At 41.4% G+C, this 26,085-nt stretch overlaps 1 protein-coding gene across 1 annotated transcript in view; it reads right to left on the reverse strand.

The window, feature by feature from the left end:
* The window catches only part of kdm6ba (lysine (K)-specific demethylase 6B, a), an 84,211-nt gene that overhangs the window by 2,957 nt on the left and 55,169 nt on the right, over window positions 1-26,085 (reverse strand). Inside the window, 20 exon segments of the mRNA XM_056760899.1 lie at window positions 31-172; window positions 286-473; window positions 557-671; window positions 2,399-2,547; window positions 2,662-2,733; window positions 2,814-2,905; window positions 3,372-3,577; window positions 3,676-3,781; window positions 4,092-4,218; window positions 4,312-7,370; window positions 7,629-8,129; window positions 8,567-8,731; window positions 9,053-9,204; window positions 9,207-9,285; window positions 9,471-9,681; window positions 9,770-9,865; window positions 10,046-10,169; window positions 10,572-10,664; window positions 11,971-12,077; window positions 19,034-19,105. Of these exon segments, the coding sequence (XP_056616877.1) occupies window positions 31-172; window positions 286-473; window positions 557-671; window positions 2,399-2,547; window positions 2,662-2,733; window positions 2,814-2,905; window positions 3,372-3,577; window positions 3,676-3,781; window positions 4,092-4,218; window positions 4,312-7,370; window positions 7,629-8,129; window positions 8,567-8,731; window positions 9,053-9,204; window positions 9,207-9,285; window positions 9,471-9,681; window positions 9,770-9,865; window positions 10,046-10,164 (5,579 nt within the window). The 5' untranslated portion in view covers window positions 10,165-10,169; window positions 10,572-10,664; window positions 11,971-12,077; window positions 19,034-19,105.

Consider the following 26,085-nt stretch of genomic DNA (forward strand, 5'->3'; position numbering starts at 1 on the left):
ATATATATTGTGAAGGTGCTGCTAACTCACTTGATCATCTTGTAAGTGTCTGAGTCACTGATTTTGACAGTGCGAGCAACGTTCCAGGACACATGAATCATAGGAACGATGGACTTCACATTCTTTACATTATTCCACTCAAATCTCTCCAAAGCCAACTGGTACTGATATGCTACAAATGTGACGATAAACCACAGTGAGAAAAAGTTTTACACATTTTGATGTGAAAGGATCTTGATTGCCAGATGAAACAGGATTGATAGTTGATAGGTGCAAGTTGCTCACCATTAAGGGGTCCCACGTTCCAAGCAATGTTGTTGCACCAGCCTACAGCCTGAACCCAGTGTACAGTGCCTGCATTAATCCATACCAGGTCTCCCGGCCTCTGGATGAACCGGTACACAGGTATATTTGAGCGGTACAGGTCATCCAAAACCGGCCACCATGATCCTGTTAGGTAGTCCACTCCATGCCTAAGGAAAAAAGATCAAGTATATAGTCTCAATTTGCAATGCCTGATACAATAGACGTGCTCTCATTTGAAACGATTTCTTACTTTTCACAAAAATCACTGATGGCCGTCCAGTAGTTATTGTGTACAGCAAACCACTCACAGTCACCAGGCCCGATATTGATGTTCACAGAACAGAAGTTGTTGTTTTCCTGATGTCCTGTTAACAGAAGCATAGATATCATCAAAAAAGAACTACAAGGTAACAAAACGCTGTGTTTATATTTGGTTAATGTTGTCCACATACACATTGAAAAGACAAGTGTAAAATGCGCTTCTGATCAGAATGTTATTCAATCAGCGTGTTGTGATCAAGAGGAAGTCAAGGACGCATTGTGATCGGATCTCAGTGTAATGTAAACGCAATCCAGGCAGCTTATCTAAATTTACCGGCACAACTTCACAGAAAGCCTGTCAGGTTTTGGAGCAGATGACAAATACAGCGGAAAGTTTACTCTTGCTCACGCACTCTTGCACAGTGGATACACTATTACAGTGTATCATTATTTGCATCCTACAGAGGATGTATGTCAAATCAGATGAGATGTTTTGACCACATCAGCTTTATCATCACATAGGCTATTTGTGACTGGCACGAACGGGTTTTACTCACATACACAACACCAGTGGTGATTTAAACGCATCATTTGTTTATTTTCATGTCACCGACACGAATAGCAACACTATACCAGCTTGTTTTCAATGTAGGCTACTTCTGTGTATGTATACTCTCTGTTTTCCCGTCCGTCCCCGGAAGACAGAAGCAGCCGCCGCGCAGCTTGAAACGGAGCTCTGAATACACCGTGTATATCATTCACACACAGAAACAAGATTGTATAGTATTGTAAACATGCTATTTAGAAACGCTGTGCTGTCACTCTTTTCAGCCGAACCAACCTAAATAGACAAGAATGATGCAAGTGGCCGCTTTGATCATAGTAACCATGGCCTACTTATTCGATTATTTTATGTGTCTGTGACGTGAATAACAGTGTTTTTAAACACATCATTTGTTGTAGAGTCTGTGTGTATTTGCGCAAGTGAAACCCGACACACCTCAAGCACAAAAGCTTGTGTCATTTTACAAACGTCCTCTGCGTATACTTTCACATATAAGATCATTAATCGTTTTAACTGTGGTTTACTTCCCACCGCTGCCTCGATTTCAACATGGCTGCGGCGGATACTTTCCAGTCTTTCAAATCTGTAACATGCTCATCCTCCCCGTTATACGTCTTGTGCGAAATATCCCCGCACAGGGGGGGTAAATGGCAGGCTTTTTAAAATAATGGGTGGGAAACTATAGAGATCCGATCCGATATCTGGATGTGGAAGCCACTTGATGTCGACAAGTGTAAACGCGCTGTGTCCTGATTGTCTGAAGATCCGATCTGCTTGTTCGGATCACCGAGATCGCATGTTCATGCCAAATATTAACGCACCCTAAAAGTTTGAAAATTGTTGCAGGGCCCCAGACTGCCCTTGAAATAGTTGCATTTGCAACCAAAACTACATTTTGCTATATTTTTCTGCAAGTGATTTGTTTTACATTTATATTATGGCTTTATGTGCATGTTTCGTGAATTGTTTATGAAATGTATCAACACATTTCTCACCAGCCTATATGCATCTGAAGAGCTAACTTACATTAAATCTCTTTACGAAAACAAGAACTTATGTGTGAAAGCAGTAACCACAAATTAACCGTGACCAAGCCATAATTTTCCACAAACGTGCTTAATACACTATTACTAGAATAAAACAATGAGTAGTTTGTCTTGAGAAAGGGAGAGCAGACATACACTACAAGATGATTAAGTGTTTAAAAAAGTTTGTTCTATTTGTTTTGGCCAGAACCATGTGGTGTTATCTTAGACAAACACAAACCTGGTGTGCGGCATCCAGGAACCTTCATGTAGAGCTGTACTGTGTTCATTCCAAGAATAGTGTGGCCAACATGACTCAGCATATTCCCACTGGAGGACACACGCATAAACGCTGGTAGCTTTTGCAGTTCCTGAAGCTGTGGCTTCCATCTATTAATACAGGAAAAACATAATTTAATAAATATCAATCTATATACGGTGCCACAGAAGGCTACATGTTATATACACAAGAAGTGTCATGACGGTTTGTGTCGAAGATCATACCTTTTAGGATCAGACAGGTCGATGTTGGTGCCAAATTTAATTATTTTTCCAACAGCTTTCTGGTCTGTATTACTGTAAATATAACAAAACCATTTTAAGTAATTATGTGTCTTTATTGCATTACTTTTTTATAATATTAGTTGATGATTCACCTGGAGCTGGGAGCAGAGACACTGGTTGTGCTCTCAGAGTTAGTGGCTGGTTTCTCATCTTCATCATCCTCCTCATCACTGCCCTTCTCTTCCTGTAAAGTCAAATAAGTATGTCGTGAGATGAGGTATACAGTACATTTGTTATTGGAAACCATTGTTAAGTTTATAACAGAATTACTTAAGTAGGGATGTTCATATTGACCGTTTAATTGTTATCCGATAGTAAAAATTGACCAATTAATACTATCAGTTAACAGTTTAAAAGGTATGTTTATTTTTTAAAGTTAAAAAATATTTAAATGTCGCATGCGCAGACAAGTGCGACCTCTGGAGGATGCCTTCAAAATGAGATGAAGGCACATCTATTTAGGAATTATTTAATTCCAATTTAATATTAAAATCTTATCAGTTAATGATTAATGTTCGGATAACGAGTGTCGATTCTCGGTTAGGGAAATTAACCGAAATGAGCATCCATACTTTAAAGTGTTTATAAAATATATTTTTTTATATAAAATGCATTGCCTTCAAACTTTTTTTGTGCGATTGTGCTTATACCTGTAAGCTCTCTTGGAAGCTGGAGGCCTGGTATTGAGCGTACTTTGCTATCGTTGTATGTGACCTGCTGCTCTCACAGGGCCAGATCTGCCCAGTGCCGCTGGGATCCCAGTTCTCATCTGCTGGCTGCTGGACCTGAGTCCGCACTTCCACCGCATGCTCCGAGTTTGCCTCCACCAAAGACTTAGTGGAAAACAGGCCCAGATCTATAGAAGGGGAGAATCACAAACAAACAGATTTGTAGTAGATTGTATCTATTCAGTTGAATTTATCAATCACATTTATGCGTAATATGTTAACTCACTCAGTCTAAGGGAACCTGCTAGTCCCCTGATGACAGTGATGGGGTTCTTAGAATCAGTGCAGAACTGCAGAAGCACTGGAGAAAATGCATCTCTCTTACTCTCCAACTGCAGAGAAACAGCAACAAAGCACAATTACAATAAGCTTTTAATAACAGAATATCACCCTCTTATAATATACAGAAACATCCAAGGATTGACACTATCAGGCATTACATATGAGCCACAGTGGTTAATGTGAGGAGGGGCCAAGTACGAATGCTGTGTTTCTAAACAGTAACTAAATATGCTGCGTACTGTTCCTTTAATACATGCACCCCAACTTCTCCTCTTTAACATTACAGTAATCGACCAAAGGGGCAGGAGAAATTAAGAATGTTACTACAGTGAACTTGTGTTGTTGTGAACTTAAGCTTACATAGATACTCGGAGTGGGAGGGTTCAGTTTCTCTCGAGGGATGGGATGCTCTGTGGTCAAAACTGGTTTGACCGAAAAGGCAGGTAGTAGGTAAGATTCCCTAAACTTCCCCTTGGTCCGAGCTCCCCTGGAACAAAACGTTTTATGTGAGTTTCATAGTACATGATACAACTGCCATCAACATACTGATTCTGCACCCAGGAAATAGAGTGTGACTTACTTGCATGCTCTGATGATTTCACTAGCTGTGTTCTTTATGGTGATCTCCTCCAGAGGAATCCTCTTCTCCTCCACCTCTGATGCAATGAACGTCTCCCTGTCTCCGCTTTCCACCTTTATGAGGCGGATTTTCAGTTCTTTGGGTGGTCCATCTGTCAGTGCCTTAAGTTTCTGCAAGTCTTCAGAACATAATGCTGATGAAGCAGATGGGACATCGGTGGAAAAGCCACTGTTACTGTATTCACTCCGCACCCACTCTTCCACTTCATTCTGGGGGTGACTACATTCCTCTTTCCATCTCTTCTTGTCTCGGTCACTCTCATGTTCCTTCTCCCTAAACTCCTTACTCTGAAGGTCCAGGTTACCTAACACCTGCCTACTCTTCTTTTCCTTGTGTGCCTTGCCATCCTTGTGCCGTCGACTTGAGCTGGAAGATGATGAAGAGGAAAGGGATGCTTCATCTTGCTTTTCCCTGTGCTTTTTTCTCCTCTCTTTCCTGTCCTCATGTTTCATACTACTGTGTTTGTGTTTCCTTTCTCGTTCTCGGTCTCTGTGTCTGTCTTTTTCCTTATTGATTTTGCACACCTCCTGCAAGTCTGCCTTTAAGTGGTCCTTAGAAGGAAGCACGTGTTCGTTCACCTCGTAGCTATGACCAAGTTCAGCAAATGAAGCCTCTGAGATGGTGGTCAGCTTTGGTCGTTCTTCCAGTAACTTGACCAACTCCTTGCAGGTTCCAGTGTCGTTCTTTCCTGTGGTTTCATCATCGTTGACCAAATTGACTGACCGACTTGGCTTCCTCTCTGGTGCCCATTCTGTGGGTGAGAATGGGCGAGGTTGATCAGAGTAACTACTGGCAGATGTTTGGTTTGGACTGCTAAAGAGTGGATGACTGACTGAACCTGATGTCGGGGAAGTGCTTTGTTGTTGACGACAAATGTCAGGTCCCAGAGAAAGAGAGGAGGAGTACTTCACTCCCACAAAAGCTGAGGGAGGAGGGCGACCAAAGGGCCCACCACGGTGGGTGTATTTCTGGCTCTCCAGAACAGAAGCAAGGTTTTTAAACATGCTGTTCACACCCGTTTGATGAAGGTGTGGCCGCTGAGGTGGTGAACAAGATGGAGTTTCATCATCTTGGTCTGCATCTTCATCATCCTCACACTCACTTTTTTCTGCCTCTGAAAGTCCATACAGCTTAGCCAAGTCACTGTGGCGATAGTTTGTACCTGATGTGGCCAGTCTGTTTTCTTGGGACTGCATACTAGCAGCGGCAGGCTTGGGAATCACCTTTGGAACGTCATCATCTTCCTCAAGTGAGGAAGTACGGCTGCAAGGAGATGCCAGTGAACCTTGCCGGCTCAATACAGGAGGACTTGATTGGCTGTCCTGCTGATAATCCCCAGTCGGAGATTGCTTTATGGCAGGCATGAGGTCTGGAGCACATAAGTAACTCTTTAATGGAGCTACATTGATAGAAAACGGATGTTCTGGTACAGCTTGTTCTCCACTCTGACCAGAATACAACTCCTCTTCTTTCTTAATGGACTCATCCAACATCTTCATAATGTTAGCTAATCCATCAGGCAAGAGCTCAGAAGGTTCCTCCTCAAATTGTGCACCATCAGAGTCACCGCTGCAGCTGTTTGAACTGCTACAAAGACTTCCAAGCCCTGTACTAGGCATATGTCTTTGAAGGCCCTTTGTAGTTGTGCTGACCAATATGCATGAAGACTGAGCATGCTTGAGGAAAGCCTGATAAATTTTAGGTGGCTCTCGCAGTGGTGGGGGGTTGGGCAAATGATCCATACTTCCAACATTATGAGAGGCTTTTAAAATGGTAGTGTCTTTGGATGGATCCGATTTGGATTGATTTGTGTGGCTCTGGTTGTCAGAGGGGAGGATGACATCAGGTTTAGAGGGGAATATGGGAATGTCATTGGAATTCTGTGATGGGGCAGTGAATGATGCACCAGTTTTCCGCTTCTCTCTCTGTCTTTGCTTCTCTCTAGCATATTCAGTCTGGGGTGTGAGAGGTGGTGGTTGGGATCTTTCCAGAAGAGTTGTTGCAGTTCCAGTAGGACGTGGTGGCATTCCACCTCGACTCAACCAGGGATAGGGAAGGGAATTCTGGCTAGGAGGCGAAATGGAGGAGGGTGCATTGGCAGGAGACAGACGTGGAAGTGGAGGCTCAGGTACACTACCTGACAGAAAACGCTCCAGACTCTTGATGGCCGATTCATTGTGTGGCTTTGTCTCCACTTCCTGTCTTTCTGCATTCAGTTTCCGCAACTCCTCCTGTTTCCTTTTCTTCTCTGCTTGCATGTGACTCTGCAGTTCTGCATCAAGTTTGCTTAAAGCATCAGCAATGGACTGAGGGCTTGGGGCAGAAGGTTGCAGACAGGGCCTTTGGTGGACCGAGGCTGGAACAGAAGATGCCTGAGAAACCGAGACAGGCTTTTGGATGGGCACTGTGGTGTATGAACAGTTCGATACTGGCTGAAGAGCTGAATTGACTGTTACATGTGTTTGAGGTTGAAGGTGTTGTAGGGGTAAACTGACTGCCTTTGGGTGAGTGTTCGAGGTATTGCTGGTGATGACGCTCTCTCCTGATCTTTGATGCCCTGAGTTTAGGGTGGATGAAGCTGAGGACACTGGGGTGTAATTAGGTCTATTCTGTTGTGGGTGGGAAAAAGTGGATTGCTGAATCTGAGATTGTGCCACTCTGTGTGGCTGTGGTTGGGTTCCGATACCAGAGAGGACATCCTGATACTTTGGACATGGTACGCTTGGATTAATCATGGATAAATGGTTTGGGTTTGACATTAGCACTGAAGAATCTGTGGCTCTCCAGCAACTCAAAGCGTTAGGGTTGGAGCAGGTGGTAGATGGTGCTGAACTCATTGAAGCAATGCTTTCACCATTTCTGTACATTTCAAGGGAGCGAGATGGATAGGGAGTCTCCAGGTTCGTGGAAATTACAGGTGCTCGAGCAGAGGCCTGAGGGAGGCTCACACGTTGGGGGGTTACTGGACCCTTGTAGTCCTTACCAATCCTGTTCTGTGCCTGCGAAGGGTAAGCAACAACCTGAGAATCCCTTGTTGCAGAATAGTTACGTGACTCATAAAAATAAATGTATAAACGACTTCAGGTCAACTAAACATATTAATATTTTACACCATATTCTGCGATATGATTTATTTAGAGGAACACATAAATATTATCAGATATTAGACAGATAATATCAAAGTCCTAAATAGGTCTTTTGGAGCATTGGAAAGGCAGATTTTGTTCAATAAAAGAGTAAATGGAAGCTTTACTTACTGCATGCTGTCCATGTTTGACCTGGTTCCTCCAGGGTTTGTGGAGGTTGTGCTGAGGTACTGTGGCCTGGGCTTGGCTGCTGGCCGGTGGGCTGGTGGAATGAACCAGCCCGGGGTGAGGCTGGAACTGGTGGTGACTGTAAGGCACAGTGGTGTGGTTTGCTGGTGAGGGTGCCGGGTGCTCCCTATCTGCCTGCAGTGATGATGATGTTGGTGGTGGAACCTGACTTTTAAAATAACTTACTCCAGAATGTCCTCTTTGTGGATCAGTACTCTTTGGCTCCCCTTGGCCTGAAGGTCTGTTGTTGGAGTAGGAGTAGGTAGGATGGTGGGTGGGTGGGTTGTGTGAAGCTGATCCCACATGTTGTGGTGACGGTTGAGTCTTGTGGGATTGTGGAGGAGGACCTCTGTTCTGTCCATAGCCTCTTGTGGGAGGAATAGTAGGTGGAGACATAGTAGATGGAGGTGGTTTATAGGAAAAACTTTCAAGTCCTGGCTTGGCCTTTTAACATAGAATAGAGAATTAGCCCAGCAAAATGACCTGACGTGTCAAACAAAAAACTAAAAATTGAGAAGTGACAGATGATGTATAAGTTATGGAACAGGATGAAAGAAAATGTTGTGAGTATTACTCCGGGGTTAGAGCAAAAAAATCCTGAGCCTTCTTTTTGCAGCGTTAGTTTTATGCAATTATGGTATATAAAAACATATCTTAACATACCAAATTCATCATAATAAAAATCCTACTTTATAAAAAGAAAACAAATGATAGCCGTGTTCCTCTCATACCATTGGAAGGCAAACTTATGAACTTGAACTGATATCAATAAGCTTTTTAAGTTGTAATATTTTTAAATGTAAATATTTTTTTCTTCAGTCAAACAGGGCAAGCCGAAGATCTGGCACTGTGCAGGAAAACTTTAAGCCCTGATTACTGACCTGGAAATCCATGGGTCCACTTTTGCGTTCAGACTGGTTACAGGTTGCTTCTACTTTGTGCAATGGGTTCCAAAAGTCAGGTTTGTGAGGAGGGTAGTGAGGGGATGGCTGCTGATTCAAATGTACAGGTGGCCCAGGTAATCGCTGAATGGCTGGATGAGACATCTGCTAAAAGAGAGACTCTTTATACACTTGAACAATACATTTCGTTCTCAAAGATGCTGAGTTTATAAGACCTTATAAACACGATATACTTTTAATTAGTGTTGTCAAAAATATTGATATTTTGATAGATATCGATACTGGAAAATCTGAAACTGGCGCTTGGTGCACGCCTGCATACGCTTCCCATGTTTCCCATAGCGTTCTATGCATGTGGGCTGATCAATAATTTCATCCACTCAGGTTAAACGTTGGTAAAAAGGTAAAACAAACAATACATTTGTTTGGGGACAACCCTACTTATAATTAAAAAATGATGCCAACCTGCTCAGACCCAGAGCTCTTTTTTCTTTTGTTGGGGCTGGGGGAATCCTCCACGGGTCGGTGCAAAGGAGTAGGGGCATGCTGAATAACAGAGTGCTCTCCCAGAGGAGGCCCTGGTCGTTTTAAATGCCCAGCATGAGAGTGAGGTCCCTAGGTTGCTGCGGAGTCTGAGGTTGAGTCCATAGATCAGGTAATGGAGGCATGGGCCTAGAACCATGCTGAGGAGCACCATACTTGTGGATGGAAGGAAGGAGAGGTTTGTGAGTGTACTCTTAAGGTGTAACAAAAAAATTGTAATTGTTGATAAATAGTAAATGGCTTTTGTTTTCCCCCCAATAAACATGTAAAACAATGTACTGCAAATAATTGACATCAAAACAGCACATTAAACTTAATGACGTTTATTGTCAATATCCACCTTTAGTAGTTCATTGGCTCGAGCTGTCAGGTGTGCAGGTGGTCCTGCATTATAGCCATTGTGCAGCCGGCTGTAGTCATCACTAGGCAAAGGCTCATATCCCTGGCCAGTTCTGGGTTGTTCCCAAGGCCTAGGAGGTGCAGGGGGTACCCTTTGTAATCCTGGCAACAAAGGCTGAGACAGGTCTTGTTTATCGCCTCGATGTAAGAGACTAGGAAAAACAAAGACACATCAGTACGTTTCCTTACAACCAGACACAGCTTTGTGTAATAAATAAAAATCACGCATTAGAAACTTACCCACTGTTTGAGAATTTACTTTGATGGTTAAGTCCAGTCATGTGACTGGGAGGGAGATGAGGGAGAAACTGGTGTTGAGTGACACCAGGTAAGCACCTATAAGGAAAAAGGGAAATAGGAACATTTTATTTCTTTGTTCATTATTGTGGTAGTTACAACTGCATGAAAAGTGTATTTATCAACCCATTGAGTACTGGAATTATCCCTAAGCTAGTAAATCATTTATTCTGACATGCATCAGTCAGTACAAAACACACCCCATGAACACAAAAATACCTGGACGGAGGTGGCCAGGCGCGGCTGCCCACGGGAGCCCATGGTCCCCGGTTGAGTCCGTCCAGAGGAAAGGGGTCCCGTGTGCTGCACCCACCAAACTGTTCTGCTGTGTGATGCATCCAGCCTAGTCAATAAACAAACAATGAACATTGTCTCATTCCTGCCAAGTCATTTTAGTTAGAAGCTCACAGGATATTTCATCTGGTTGGGTTTAGTACAAAATATCAAAGCTAATACATTGAGCAATGCTTTGAAAATCCTTCAGAACAAATCCCGAAATTCAAGTAGGTGTAACACTGAACCATTAAACAACAAAACCTCGATGCTCATCTGATTTTTTCCCTTAAAAGTCTGGCTTAAAGCCAGAGCATTCGACTAATCTCTTATTAATAATATCAATGTTACTCAACTGTATAAAATGACACTATACTGGTTAAAATGTAAACTATACACATGTCCGTATTCATCCAAAACCAAGCAAACAATAGATGCCACCACTGTGTACAGTTTTTAAGAAGGTACTCACCACACTAGCTGCGAGTGTGAAGCCCTCCACTGCACAACAGTGAGGGCCACTCACCAACACGATGGAGAAGCTGTGTACTGATACTCCTGCCAACTAGAAAGTAAAAGAAAAGAGATGCGGCTTGAGGGTGAGGCCCAAATATACAGTTCAATCCATTTAACACAGCCGGGGCAAAAACGTCCTTTCTATGCTTCATGACTGTTTGGCCTGAAGGCAGCCACAAACAAAGAAACATTCTAGAATTTCAGTACCATGGACTATCTCTAGGGGGCAGTACTCTTCTGTTTCTAATGGGAGAGAAGTGTGCACAGATGGGCCTGTGGGAGTTTACCTATGGGGTGAGTACACTGAGGTCATTATAACCCTTCCTGGGGCCTCTTGGCAGAGGGAAAGAGCAAACAGAGGGAGGGATGAGTGGGGCCCTGGAGTCAGGCCAGCAGTGCCTGTTTGCATGTGTACATAAAGGAGTGTGTGTACTTGTGTTGGTTGAGTTTGATTACTTGCGTGTACGAGTGTGTGTTGTGTTTATGACAAGAAAGACACTGAGGTTAATCTCATTAGGCCAGCCGTGATGGAGAGAGGAAGAGACGGAGAAAGAATCAACGAGTGGGGGCTGGAGCTGGCAGCAGAAGGCCTAAACAGGATGGAGGGATAGATTAAGGAAAAGACAGACAGATCTAAAATTAAAGTGTCCTTTTGGGAGACTCCAAGTGAGAAGACCGGCTGTGCTCATGTTGCACACCCACACATGCAAACACACAAAGCTTCCCACGCATTTTGATGGCACACTGGATGCACGTACACACACACGACTGAAATTGCTTGGCACACACATATGTATGCATAAAGAAAAGATGCCCAACACTCTAATTATGGACTTGGCAGAAGTGCATGAAGAGGCAAACAAAAGCTTTATCTTTCTATAAAACAACACACGCATTCATTATGCAACACAACAGGCCACATATGCAATATCTTGGCATCAATAAAATGCAGTATAACCTGATAGGTTGTTCCTAGACTGTAAACGAAAAATAGTTTCGTATTCTTTAAAGTTAAGCTGTTAGTTTGACTGCGAGAAAATAATTATTCAAAAGGTACATTTTTAAGACCGATTAGACAGAGCAAGTGTGTGGCATTATCCATTTATTTCTCAGCAAGTTTTATGAAACAGCAGCAGCCTGTGGATATGTTTGTGTATTTTGAGCCTAGCACACTAGCCCACCCACTTTTTCTGGCACACTATTAAAAGGTTTCTATGATATTTCAGGAACTCCAGATTTAGCTTGTAGTGGGGATCAAAATAAATATGACACTGCAGTTGCATTGTCAGGTTTTTTAAGCCTGTGATATATATGCAATCAATTTTGCAAACACACACATTCAGATGTACACTTGCCTGTCAAATAAACATCTAGCTGCACCTCTTGAACTTTTGAAGAGTTAAGGTTTAGCACCAGCACATTTAGTCATCTCGCCTGACTCGCTTGACGAGGTCGTGGATCACTGTACAAAGAGAAACAGATATAAAGACCAGTGCTTTGAATTTGAGAGCTCTACTTTTACAAATTGCTTTTATGTTTTTATTTCTACCATTAGCATTAGCACAGGGGAGTAAATACAATTAGGTCTTGCAGGCATGCCATCACTAAACTGACAGACATGATGTCAAAAATGTCGAATCAGTTGACTTAAACAATTGTTTTTTAGTATAGAATTACAGTTAGAACTGCCACCTAGTGAGCCCATTAGTTTGAGATATATCATCTGCACAGCATGGAAGACACTGTAACTTTCATCAGCACAGTCCATGTATTTTAAGCACACCGTGTCAAGTAGAACCTATTTTGGATGTACAAGTTATTTTCAGGCCTGTCATTAAGAAACCACATGTAACCATGGTGCTATTGGATCCATTAGAAAATATACATTTATAATAATGCTTAATATAACAGTCATGTATTTATATTAGTGGTGGGCCGTTAACGGCGTTAACGCAGTGAGACTCTTATTGCGCGATAAAAAAAATGTCGCCGTTAATCTATTCTCAAAGTTGGGTTGGGAGCTGGGTCTATACTACGCAAGCTATGATGACTTTCACCTTGATATTTTAGCGCGGATGTATACCAGCTTAACTGCACTGTACGGGGCGAGAACGAGATTTTTCAACTTGCGTGATTCGCGTCATTCGCGGAAGCAGAAGCCTCCTCATCATCTCATAACCAGGGCTTCATTCGCGCGATTCGCGCAGCAAGTAGGTCTATTGCCTCTTTGCATTAACATATAAATCACTCGCGCTTGACACGCCATTCGCGTTTGGTCTGAACACAACAACACGTTACTGTGAAATTACCGAATCAAACGTGACGTGCTAACATGGATGCAGCTATGACGCCGCCGCGTTTGCTTCAGGGAATATTAATTTTTAAGAAGCTTCCCAATAGAAACATCGACAAGACTAAGGTTGTTTGCACCTTGTGCAATGCGGAATTGGTTTAAAAAAAAAACTTTCTCTCAACAGGTAGTGGTCTAGCTTTAGTTGAAACCAGTAACTTTGTATTGAGATCTAATGTATTATGGCTCCTGTATGACATATCGCTTGTTGCTCCCTCACTCTTTGTAAGTCGCTTTGGATAAAAGCGTCTGCTAAATGACTAAATGTAAATGTACTGTAGGAGCTCTTCCAGTCTCAAGTACCACCTAAACGCAAATCATCCCTTAGCTAATGCGGAAGTAAACACAAGTTCATCTTATTGAACATAATTTAATTTTCATCACCAATTATCATAGTAGAACAGCTTTCTCAAGCAGTTTGTGATGCATTTTGGAAACAGGACATGAGCCCCTGGTCTAATGCGCCACCTGGCTTGAGAAAACCGTTCTCAAAGACTTACTTTTAGTCATTATTTGGGTAGCACACATATTCTGAATGCCTTCGGCAGAATTCAAATGAGCCATTTTAATCTAGATTAATCTAGATTAATTTTGGAATTAATCTAGATTAATCTAGATTAAAAAAATTAATCTATGCCCACCACTAATTTATATTAAATTGTCTTAGATAGTAACAAAAATGTTAAGGAAAAAAAATGCTCTCGATTGACATCTGGGTTGGTAAGCAGGATAACAGTGGCACTGTCTCTCACACATAATGATGAGTTATCGTGAAGAGGTTTCTACGTAAAAATGGGCCTGAATATCACGTCACAACAGACATCTGTGCATAGTGCATTCACAAAAAAACACATTGAAACTAAATCTTATTCATATCACTCCAGCCTCATTTTTACAAGAACAAGTTAAGAATTTCTATTCACAGGTATTTCTAGTCATGTGAATAAGATAACATCTCGAAACTGATTTAACGGATTTCGGATGAAACCTTTATTGAAAGAGAATCTCATCGAAACGCATGCACTTGTACACGTGTATAACTGGGGAACTCCCATTAGTCAACCATGGAAAGGGCTTACCCCGCACTCCAGACTCCACCCACATCTCACGCACTCTCTTTACGGTCAGGTGATTAGGGACGCCCACCATAGTGACAACATCGGAAAAATTTTAAAGTGTGCCGTCATCGATCTCCACCACGATGTGTTGCTTTCAATGTGCGAACAGGGAGAACTGTAAATTCACAGAGGGTTTTTTTCGCCGTTTTACTAAACCGGGGAATCCGAAACTCATCGTTTTTATCAAAGCTGGCATGGGGTGATGTTGATAATTATAATGAACATGTGGTTGCAGTGTGGTTATGATTATTTTAAATAATTTGATTCAGGAACATACGGCAGTGACATCACAATTAGAAAGTCCCCTATTCACCTCCGTGTTGCCCCTCAGGTTAACAAAAATCCCCCTGAAAACAAACATAAAAAAAGGATTCCAGTCACTGGCATGGTCGTCACACTTACCAGATCAGGATGTGAAAATACCAAACCAGATGAGCACTAAGTCTGTGGGCGTCTCCAACTAACGTGCAGGAAATTACAGCTTTAACCAAGCATAAAGCTGGTTGGAGGTTAACGGCCCTAAGAGGTGAACAGGACACTGGTTATGAATGAATGGTGGATGATATCAGTATGGGGAATATGGAGGCTATTCCTAAATCAGATCTCAAGCTCCGAAATAGGGCTGTGGGTCATGTGAGTGATGTCATTTCCCCCTATGAGAACAATGTCCCACCAGCTATTCCATCAATTATACTACCATAAAACGACACAAAAGCCAACACAGCCGATTGTATAAGCATGTGGAAGGGAAAGTGATTGAATGGAATCAAGGAATACCAGTGTAAGGATGGAATGTGTGAGAGGGGAAAACAGATTTGAGAGTAGCAAGGAAATGGTAGAGCTGTTAATCATCAGTGATCAAAGGGGGCCGGCGGAAGGGGCTGTGGGTGAGGGTACACATTTGGCAATTACATAACCCAACTCTGATAACGATCACACGCATACACGAGCACAAGGAAACACAACGTCACATTTGGATTGCGTCTGTTCCCTGCCATAAAAGCTAGGCTGTCGTCATCATCATGGCATCTCTGCTTTCCAAGCCCGCACTTGTAGCCTCCATACAAACACACACCCACGTGCAGCACAGTGTACATTCTATCCAGAGAGGGAGTTCAGCTCAGGACACGCTCAACGCTTGCTTGAGTCCCTGCTGCAGAACCAGATGGCTGCATATAGCTTTTTGGAAAACTCTCCTTCGCACCAATATTCTAAAGACTAACATGACAACAAACTTTCACAACCATCCTCATTACGCTTTCTTAATATCGTAAGTCTTCCACAAATCTTGTACACTCCTGTGCAGAGACGTTTACAATATAACACCCCTCAACCTACTTCAACACGGTTCTCCTGTTTTGTGGTTAATAGCGTCGTAACATAAGGCTAGAATAAATACCATCATTCAACAAAAAGTGATGCCAAGTACAGCAGTCCTATGAATAAGATTTGAATCATGAATTCGGTCACAGTCACAGTATGAGTGTACTCTAAAGTTACCTAGAAAAGCATCAGGTTTCTCTTAGTGGCAATGTCCTGTTAATAGTAAATAAAAGCATCAGGTGCTGTCACTGTGGTGAGCACTACTGGAAAAACATGCTTAGTCAATGCCCTGAATGAGATGGAGGCTATTACTGACAACGATGTTACTCATACTAGAATAATAAGCTTACCTTGGGATCTGTGTCACATCTTAAATTACATGCTTTACATATTTAAACAGGTAGTAATAATGTTACTATGTCAACAGAAGTCTCATATTTCTGATACTGTGACATCTTTGACTGAATCGTCATATCAACTGGGCAAAATAGCAGCTTTTGTGATTTTTTTGCAGAAGTCATTAAGGGAGGCTATGATAAGACAGGAAGTTTTTGTCAGAGCAACAGGAAGTGGGCCTCAACAAAGATGAGGGAGAGAGTGTCTTAAAAGGACTTCAGGGGAATGATGTAACTTCCTGTGGAACATAGTTTTCATTTAGTATTTATGAATGGCCCATCATCTGAACACAAGGACTCCTACTTCCTTTTGAAACTCAAAATGTTAATGTTTCTTATGTTCTGACTGCGTTGTTTCTGTATTATTGTCACTTCTGTATTGTGTAACGGATCTTCTGAGAACTAAAACTTTTAAGGAACAGAAAAGTTACTGTTGCGCCAACATGTTACACACACACACACAACCCAAATGGCAAAAAGAAGAGTGTTGTGTGTGACTGGCAGTGACTCAGTGTGCGAACGACTGCTAGACATGAAAGTCTGGAGTGTGTCACACAGCCATCTGTGAGCAAACTTTAAACACACTCAGTTTCACAGTCTGTACAAATGTGCCGAAATGTCATCTTGAAATGTCAGGAAATAGGCCTTTCATCCTCAATGCTAAGTACCAGGAATGACTTCTCTCTGAAGTCATCAAAACATTTTCATTTCTAGAACAGTCAAACCCTGGAACATCTCTCTCACTCTCGCACTCTCTTTCTTTCTCGTCTTGTTTGTTTGTGTCTTGTAAGCCCCCAAAAGCCCCCTCCTACATGCGTACTTGTCGTTTCCCAGAAACCAGTGCTTTAGACACAAGAAAAAATGCACACGCTTAGAAATTGCGAGTAAAAAAAAAAAAATCACAAACAAGCTGGATATTGGTTGCCATAGCAACTGGTTGCTGTTGCAGCATACGGAAATACTAATGTCTGACGCCCAGAAAGTTGGACAGGGATGTAGATGGTGAGAAACCTTGTTTGAAAACATGTCCGGTTATGGATTTTAAACATTTAAAATAGGGATTATTGATCATGAATACATTTGGTTTTAATGAGAGAAAGAGCGAGAATGAGACCAAGTGTGTCTGTTTAGCAGCTTATGACAAAGGAAAACAATCCCACCTCAGTCATGTCTCCCCCTCAAGTTATGACGCATGTCAGCGAACTGTGTCTTACATCCTGGCCGCTCACTCCATCCAAAAAAAACCTGACTCACCGAAACATGACTAATGTTTTTTGTTTTCCACAACTCTCTCTCCCCTATTCTATTCCTTTCAACCCCTCCTACTCAAATTTCACTACCCCTCCCTTTCTTTTACGCACTCTCTCTTTTCCCTTCACTTTGGTTTTCGGACAAAATGTGAGATAATAACACAAACTGGCAATTTGACAAAGACAGTCGGGGGGGGGGGGTTCTTAATCAGAAACAATATGAAACTCAATTTCTTATATGTTGTTTATAGGTAATAGTCAACTAAAACAAAAAAGACACCCCAACACGAACTCGCACACTTTCTTTAGTGAACGGGTGTACTTAACTTCCTTCTTTCTCCTGTCACAACAATAGTTTGTCACCTTACTTCAAGGTCATACAGAGACACTCCCACAACTGATATGCTGGGTGGAATGAATGAGGAGTATTTCACAGCCTGCGAGATCTTTTTATCATTTACCCATTTTAAAAACCAACAAAACTACACTCACGCAAACCTGGCTCATTGTCAATGTCACAATCACCCTCAAATGGTTAACATGATAAGGATACATTGATTAAGCACTCCAACAAGCCCACTGACCTACATGATACACATGTATTCCTCCCCTTATCAAATACAAACTGTAGGATGACAGTTGTTCCATCACTCAAAATATTTACTAACCCTAACAGAAAGAAGACAACGCAAACTTCAGAATTTAAAAATTCCACAATTCAATTTAAGAGATCTATAATTTTATTATAATTCTATGCTTAATAGAATAATTTCTTGTGGCTTTTTACTAGCTTTGATGCGCCTTATGTCGTCCCAATAAAGCGAGCTGACGTCACATTTAGAGCAACCGCTGATCTGCATCGGATTACTCTCTGACTATTTATAACGCTTAACTTCAAAGGAAAACAAAAGTAGCCTCTCTGTTTTTTATGTCACTCGTGCTAATTGATCGGAAGTCGAACTTCAAAGGGATCTCCCAGCCCATTATATAAAGCCTTGTATTTACTTCCACTGGTGTTTATGACTGATCATAAAATGCAAAGTGCCACATCCACCCCAAACCATTTTAATTTTTAATCGCCGTCGATGACGTACAATTAACCTTATAGCAAAAAATCCTGTCCATGTCGTAGAGAAATTTCCCCGGTATGTTCCCTAAACCGCGTCGGAATATGTATTTACCGAGAGAAAAACACCCCACCCCCAGGCAGGGCCGCGGGCATGTTATAGTAGAAAACGATGCAAATGATTTCCTTTCAGACAGTCGCATTTAGTTCAGTAAGTGCAGACTGAAACGATCCATTCAACTTTATGAGACTGCCCGGCTCGCCCCGTCCCCGCAGTGGAGCCCTGCCCTCCCGTGTCAAACAAAGAGCAGCGGATCGAGTTGCCAACACGCACACATGCATAAATATAAGCACAGACATACCAAACAACATAACGTAGCGCAACAGGACGTGACGAAAAGACGTCCGTCTGACCAACGTTTACATCTGGTAACATTTAAAAAGTAGCGTTTATACACAACGTGGTTCACTATTCTTTGTTTGACATGTGTAGGCAGGGCTCAGTGGGCCGGGCCGAGCGGGGCAGTTTACACTGCAAACCCAACCCCCTTCCTCCTAACACACGTGGGGTAGAGTCTAAAATAATGAACACCTAGAAACAAAGTCTGCCTTTAAACCCCTATAGAGACAAATACATTGTACATCGTCAAACACCGGTTAAATGTCTACACTGTGTTTAGATTTGTTTTAAACATTTTAGTTCAATAGAAGAACATTTATTTGTAAGGCAAGGGTCCGACAGTAAAGAGTTAACATGCGTGGGAATGAGGACTGATCTTCCGGTCACCCTTTACTACAACACATTCATTCACACAAACAGAGTAAACATAAGAAACAGTGTTAACAAGTATAAACTACTTACGAGTTTGGCAAAGGAGTAATACTGATCGGTTTTAATACTTAACAGTTCGCTTACCTTTAGTAGTAAAACTCGTTCTGCGAGATCCGATTGTGTCTCCAGCCTTTGCTTCCAAAAGTTAGACAGGATCTGTTGGAGAACAAACGAGGACGTCTTTTAGTTTCCCTTACATCTGATTCGAGACGTCCGATGTGTCAACGAAAGAAATTATTTAATTATAACACTTTTGTTATAAACGCTCTCGGAAAAAAATGTAACAAGAGTGCGTCAACGCAACATGGCAACAAAACATAAACGCGAATGTGGCTGTGAAGTTCCTTTAAGTACCAGAGAATATGGTGAGCCAGATCAACTGCAACTTATCCGATGCATTCAGAGAAATATACGAGTCCGACTCGTCCAAATCAAAGCAAAAATAATCCGCAGACCCGTTTGTTTCCTTAAATCATCAAAAGTGTGTTCTCTGTCTTTTTAGAGGGCGTGTTGGTAATATGTAATGTCGTTAGGATGGTCTTCTCTGTGTGTAGAGAGAGCACGGAGCTCTGTGTCTGAGTTCAAGCAGGGATCGAGTTGTGATGAGCGGCGCTGTTTTTTTAAAGGGACACACAGCTCCGGCTGCGCGCGATACCGCTCATTCTCCTCTCCACTGTGCCGCCTTCGCGTCTGACGTAAGCGCACGGCACCGGAATTCCCTGACAGCGCAAACAGGCGCGACTCCGCCTGCTTCCCCATTTAAGGCGGACTCGTGACTGTCCTACTCGTTCAGCCACCCGGGACGACAGTTCCTCCTCCCAACTATACATAATTCTGAATACAATATTCAAAATATAATACGTAAAACACGCTGTTCTTAAGACTCCCTCTCCTCGGTCAACCCAGTGACGCAATCAAGAGCGTAATACCATGAGCGAAGCCCAGTGGACACTAAAAACAACAGATAACAAATTACCAGTTAAAACAAGAACATAATAGAGTAGTTTAGACTGGAATATGATGCTAAAATGAATTGGAGAACATAGCAGTGGATATAGCAGGATGAATAGAGGTATGCTGAGAACAAACTTAATTCATATAGAAAGATCTACAGACAGTGGACTGGCCATTGTAATATTATAAACTAAAGGGAACCCAAACTGGTAACAGTTTAGAATACTGTTTCTTACTTATTGTGTAACTGAGTACTAAATACTGACATCTGCTCTATTAACTACTAAGGACGATGTGTAAACTTATCAGTATGGAGTAGTATTTTATAATTTTGTTAAGTAACAGTTAACAAATCAGTAGCTTTCAAAACTAACTCATTCCTCATTCTTTAGAACCTGGAAAAGTATTCTAAAGTGGAAAAGTATGGACACACATAATTCAATGGGTTCCCTACTTTTCCACTTTAGAATACTGTTCCAGGTTCTAAGTAATTCTCTCAGAATTATGTAGTAATTCTCTATACATTAATACCAAAATCTAACAACTACCTTACTAACTATTAATATGCAAGAAATTAAGAGTTTATTGGGGAAAAAGTCGTAGTTATTGGTTTGTTAATAGCGAGAACTGCCCCCTATACTGAAGTGTGACCGAAGAAATGTCCACTGCTTGATTATTGTGATGGTCAGTTGTGTATATGACTGTTTATTAGTAGTTACGTCATAGTTATTTATGTAGAATCTGAATTAGTAGATAACTAATAGTAGTTCTTAAGGAAGAATGAGTGAATTCGAAAGCTATTGATTTAATTAACTGTCCCTTAACAAAATTATAAAATGCTTCTCTATACTGATAAGTTAACACATCTTCCTAAGTAGTTAATAGAGCAGATGTCAGTATTAATGAGGAATTACCAATAAGTTCTGCAGTAATTCCTTCTTCGTTACACATTAAAGTGTTACTGCAAAACTAGTCAGTACAGGCATTTCATCTTCGACAATCTCACGAATGTAAAGTTTTATAGAAACCTTTGGCATGTGCCATCTGTGAGTCAGGATGTTTCTTGACAAAGTGTGAGGACAGCATGGTATGTCCATGCAACTGCGAACAGACGCTGTGTGCGTGTGTGTGATCACCACGTTAAATTTAGCAAGGTTACATCAGTGGCAGCGAGACACAACAGGCCGGCCAAAACCACGGGTGTGTGTCACGGGAACCAGGCTTATTGGACAGCAGCGGAAGGAAATATCATACACACACAGGATGTGAGCTGCTCTGAGCATAACGCCTACCAAAACTGGCATCAAGAGTAGCAGATGTGCAATTCCTTACTTTGGGATACAGGAAACAAACTACTATTCATTTTGTATCTTTTGCAAAATGTCACATTGCGACTAACTTCATCAATGTATCTCTGCTATACAGCACTATGACCATGTTTATGTGTGTATGGTGGAAATCTGAACACTGAAATGAACAGAAGGGGAAGTGATATGACCACTGATGTGACTGGGGTGTGATGACCTGTGATCTTTTCCACACCCAACCACTCAGTTACGCAGTTAAAAGGCCATTCAGACTGCCCGCGTATATTTGGTGCGAATGTTCGTCGCAATAACGTTCTAGAACAAAAACAATGATTCTTATGAAGCCTTTCATATAGACCGCGAATATCTGCACGTCGAAAATGCAAAGTTTTTTTTTCTGTCTAGTGCAACGAATCTTTCCCGATTCGCAAAGCGAAGAAATGGACCATCCAATTAGAATCGAGCATTTTACGTCACTGTTGTGAGAGAATGGATGTCGATTTGTTAATGTCGTTGCTGTCAGAACAGACAGAACTTTTCGAAAAAAGTCACAGCTACTACAAAAACCCGGACAAAAAATTAGTTCCGTAGCATGATTTGAGGTGGCATTCAAATATAAAAGTATAAGCAAATATATATAATCTTTCATATGAATACAATTCACATGTAATGTTGTAGTATGGGATATTGCAAATATATTGGCGGTATCAGTAAAAGTCATCAAATACCATCAGTTTCTTCTAATTTCTTTTTTTTATTTTACTTTATATACAATAACTAAACAAATTTGCTTGTAGATAGAAAGCACAGGCACATGTAAACAAACATCAAGTCAAGTGTACACATGTTTTACAACTGTTTAAATAGTACAGCTGCAATGCAAATGCCATTTGGTAACTATTTAAACCCCAGACGTGAAAACGACCATGGTACAGCTTTAATTCCTGGATTCTAACACCAGGTGCCATTGCCTCTTCTCAAGAATAGGGTAAACCCAGTATCTTTTCTCTTCCTTTGCTTTAAGCTTTTCTTCTTGTCATTAGCCGAAGCCTGAATAGCAGTTGAGCGCCACCTATTGTTTAGGCCTGAAATGTATTCTCCATCAGCGCATCAACTGTGCAGGTGTCAAATAGAAGAGAGCGAACATTCGTTTCGTCGTTGATATAGTCGTCTTTTTCTCATCTCCCGCAATCTGAACGGGCCTTTACCTATCGCTATCACACTAGATTTTAGTGGAAATGTATGTGCTGATTATTTAAACATATTTATTTCCTGAGACCAAGCTCTGTTGTGATTGCCTGGCTCAGGCCTTATAAACAGGGAGGGACAGAGTTTAATCTCATAAAACCCTGTTTTCACACACAAGCTAAATATATCAGCATTCCCACAAGCACTGCAGAATTTAGATCACACAGAGAGACAGAACTGAAATATGCAAAACTGTCAGATGGGCAATGGCAGTGTGTGGTATTGTGTATCTATGCCTTAGAGTCTGCGTGAGAACATGTAATGGCCTTTAAATCATTATTCTGCTCCCACTTTGTGAGCTTCACTGATTCAGCACTGGGTGAATTAGTTTTCCACAGGTGCCTCACATAGCTGATTCTTTCAGAGGGTTAACATCCACCCCTGCCCAATGTGTCCACATCAACCCACCATAGAAACACACATACACACCACCATTTAGACTGTCAGTATTAGACATTTGATTTTGAAATTCTATGCCCCACACTTACGTACCCCCAAACAGTAGAGAGACTACAACAACTTTTCAAGGACATTGTTCTTGTCACAGTTAGGGAAGAACATACCATCGGTTTTGCTCATCCCAATGTGTCTTGGTTTTCATTTTTGACCCCATTCTCTATCAACAACTTTTTATCAGCAGATAAAGTGGGTTTATACGTTTATTGATAGCTTTAAAATAGAAACAGTTAGGGAACTCTAATTATGACCTAAATGTCAAGAGGTTGCACCCCTGCAGGTAGACAGCTGGTCAGACTTGAGTTAAAAACTGACCTTGAGCAACAACTGCAAAAAACATATGTGAAACCCCAAAAATTCAAACGCTGCAATTCCTTGTCAGTAGCGCTTACTTTTATATATATAAATAACTTTTATTATGGCTCACACTCGGGGCTAGGGATTTGACAGATTTTCGTCATATATCCCAGCAGTGCTGATGCTCCGGTCACAAATGATACCTCAAAAAGTTTGGCTCTGGGAAAGGTGTGTCGTTACCTTTCGTTAGCAACTGAAATCAAGGTTTTTACATGGTTGACAAAGCAGAAATAAATCACATACTTACAATATCCTAGCACGCTAGTGCTGACATTTGCATGCACAAACCCCAATCACATTTTCTTTATAAAAAGCACACATTTCTGCGCAAAGAGAAAGGAGGTAATATCTTTTGTGGAATCAAGCTCTGAAATCTCATAGCTAACATCTAGACCTTCATTTGAAATGTCACGGTGAACCTTGACAGACTCCATGAGCTCAAAGGTCAGTGAGGGGGAGTGTACAGGAGGTAGACGAAAAAAGGCCAGAGTCTGTTTCTACTTCAAAAAAAGACAGACAGGACTAATCTTTCTGAAGGTGAAGACTTCAGACCAAACAAATATGAAAATGCGTGTCTGTGAGGGACATTATGACTCTCAGACTCAAAATAATCATCAAAGTCGATGTCTGGTGCTTGAGAGTGTAATAGGAGACAGCATGTGACAAAAACAAATCAAAAGAAAATGAAGGTTCTCATTGATTGTGCTTCCTCATTGTGTGCACACTAGATATTTAGGTGTGTACAAATACAGATCTAAGAAGCTATATTCGTGAGAAACACCAACATTTGCAATGCTTTTCATATTAAGACATTTACCTTACACCTAAACCAGGATTTGATGAGAAACATCATTTGTCTATTATTTAACTACATATATTTAACAAGACATTTACAAAGATATGGCTCTGTTGAACTTGTACACACACACGCACAGACAGACTGATAGACCGGCTGAACACTTAGCTGTCCCAACACACATCAAAGCTCTGTGACTTCCACACATCCATTGTAATAAATAAGAGGTGTCAGCGTTTATTGATCATATTGTAATGCATTAGCAAATCATTTGAATGTACACATCCTGAAATTATTCCAGTATAAAAGAAAATATATGTTTATTCTTCAGCGGCGTTTATCCAGAACCAAACAAAACCAAAAAATTCTAGAGGCACACTTTAGCACTACCTCACCAACCCAAAAAACCTGTTCTGCCAATAAAGATATCTTAAAACGCACCTGCCACTGAACTGCAAAAACGCAGACAGCAAGAAAGCTGTGTCACAGATGTACTTTCCTTGTTTGTTACAGAGTAGAACAGTTTTATCACTTTACTTATCTAACAAAACTTGTTACACACCTGCTCCCAACAATCTACACTTTCTCAAACACACACCTGCATGGGCACACCGCTTATGTGTGTAAGCTTGTTTTACATGAATTAAGGTTTTGTATTCAACTTTTCTGATGGTTAGTCACCATATGACTCAGAGCGTCACTTCATGTTGGGACAATAGCCCACATACCCAGTACACACACACACACACACAAAAGAAAGAAAGAAAAACCCACTACAATGCTTGGTGTTGTAAATAGTGCAGTGCAGTTTAAGAGGGTCTGGTGTTTAGAAGGGTACTCTTAGTGTTTACTATGCCAAGTCAGAAGAGCTAACCAACTCTTCACAAAGTGAAATATTTCAACCTTAAATGTAATGTAAATGCTTTGTTCCTGGGAACTAAATCCTCGCCCTTTGTGTTCTCACTGCTTGTTGTACTCACTGAGCAACAGGTCTTCAGAGTTACATGAGATATTGAGGTCAAAGCATGACCGTTTCATTTGTTTGGTCTATCGGGTTGCTGCCCACTGGTGTGTCTGCGTCTTTGTGGTTGCGATTATGATCAGTTTGTGTGAGTAGGTGTGCAGGAAGGTGGGCGGGTGCTGAAACTGTGGTAAAGATCTGGTTTAGTGAACTTTTACCACACATCTCATGAAAAGGTCAAATTCAGCCATGTATGGTTTGTGCAATTTACCCGCATGCCAACCTGTATCCACACACATCCACTGATGTCTAAACAGTAACTAACCAAGCAGGATTCCCCAGAACTATACACCGGCTTGCTTTAAAGTATCTGGGTGTGCATGTGCCTTTAATGAATATATAAACATCTTGAACATCTCTCAGTCATTCATGAGGGTGTGTCCATTTCTCACAGATGCAGTTGACCACATAACAGCAGCGAATCTGAGAAACAGACAGAACCCCACAACAAAAATGACGATTTTCTCTGTTTTTGCCCCAAAAACCTAAAAAAAAAGATTTCCTAACAGATACACTAACAACCACCAGACCAGACAGAACCATCTAGCACACACACGTCACAGAGCCAGGAACAAGAACAACAGTCTAGGTAACATTGTGTTGATGCGATCAACAAACAGGCTTGCACATGCTTCTTCATCTTCTCCATTACATCAACAATAAATGTTTAACCCTGAGGCTTTAGCTTAACATGTAAATCTCACAGTTATACAAATCCCAAGTGATCAGGACATTTTTATCTAACATTAACTAACTTTGAACCCCCATGCATGTAGACAACTAGTTCAGATAGACAATGCAAACTACCATTAACACCACAGCAGATGTGGCAGATAAAGTCTTTGATGGTTAATAAGGACGTGATTTTCAATTCTGTCAAAAACCATCCATGTCTACAAAATGTAAAGACCCACATGGGCAGTATTCAGTCTGTTGGCCCTATCATACACCCGCGCAATGAAGCGCAAGGCGCAGCGCAAGTGTTATTACTAGTTTC

Source organism: Triplophysa dalaica, chromosome 1 (genome assembly GCF_015846415.1).
Source record: "Triplophysa dalaica isolate WHDGS20190420 chromosome 1, ASM1584641v1, whole genome shotgun sequence".
Classification (NCBI taxonomy): Eukaryota; Metazoa; Chordata; class Actinopteri; order Cypriniformes; family Nemacheilidae; genus Triplophysa; species Triplophysa dalaica.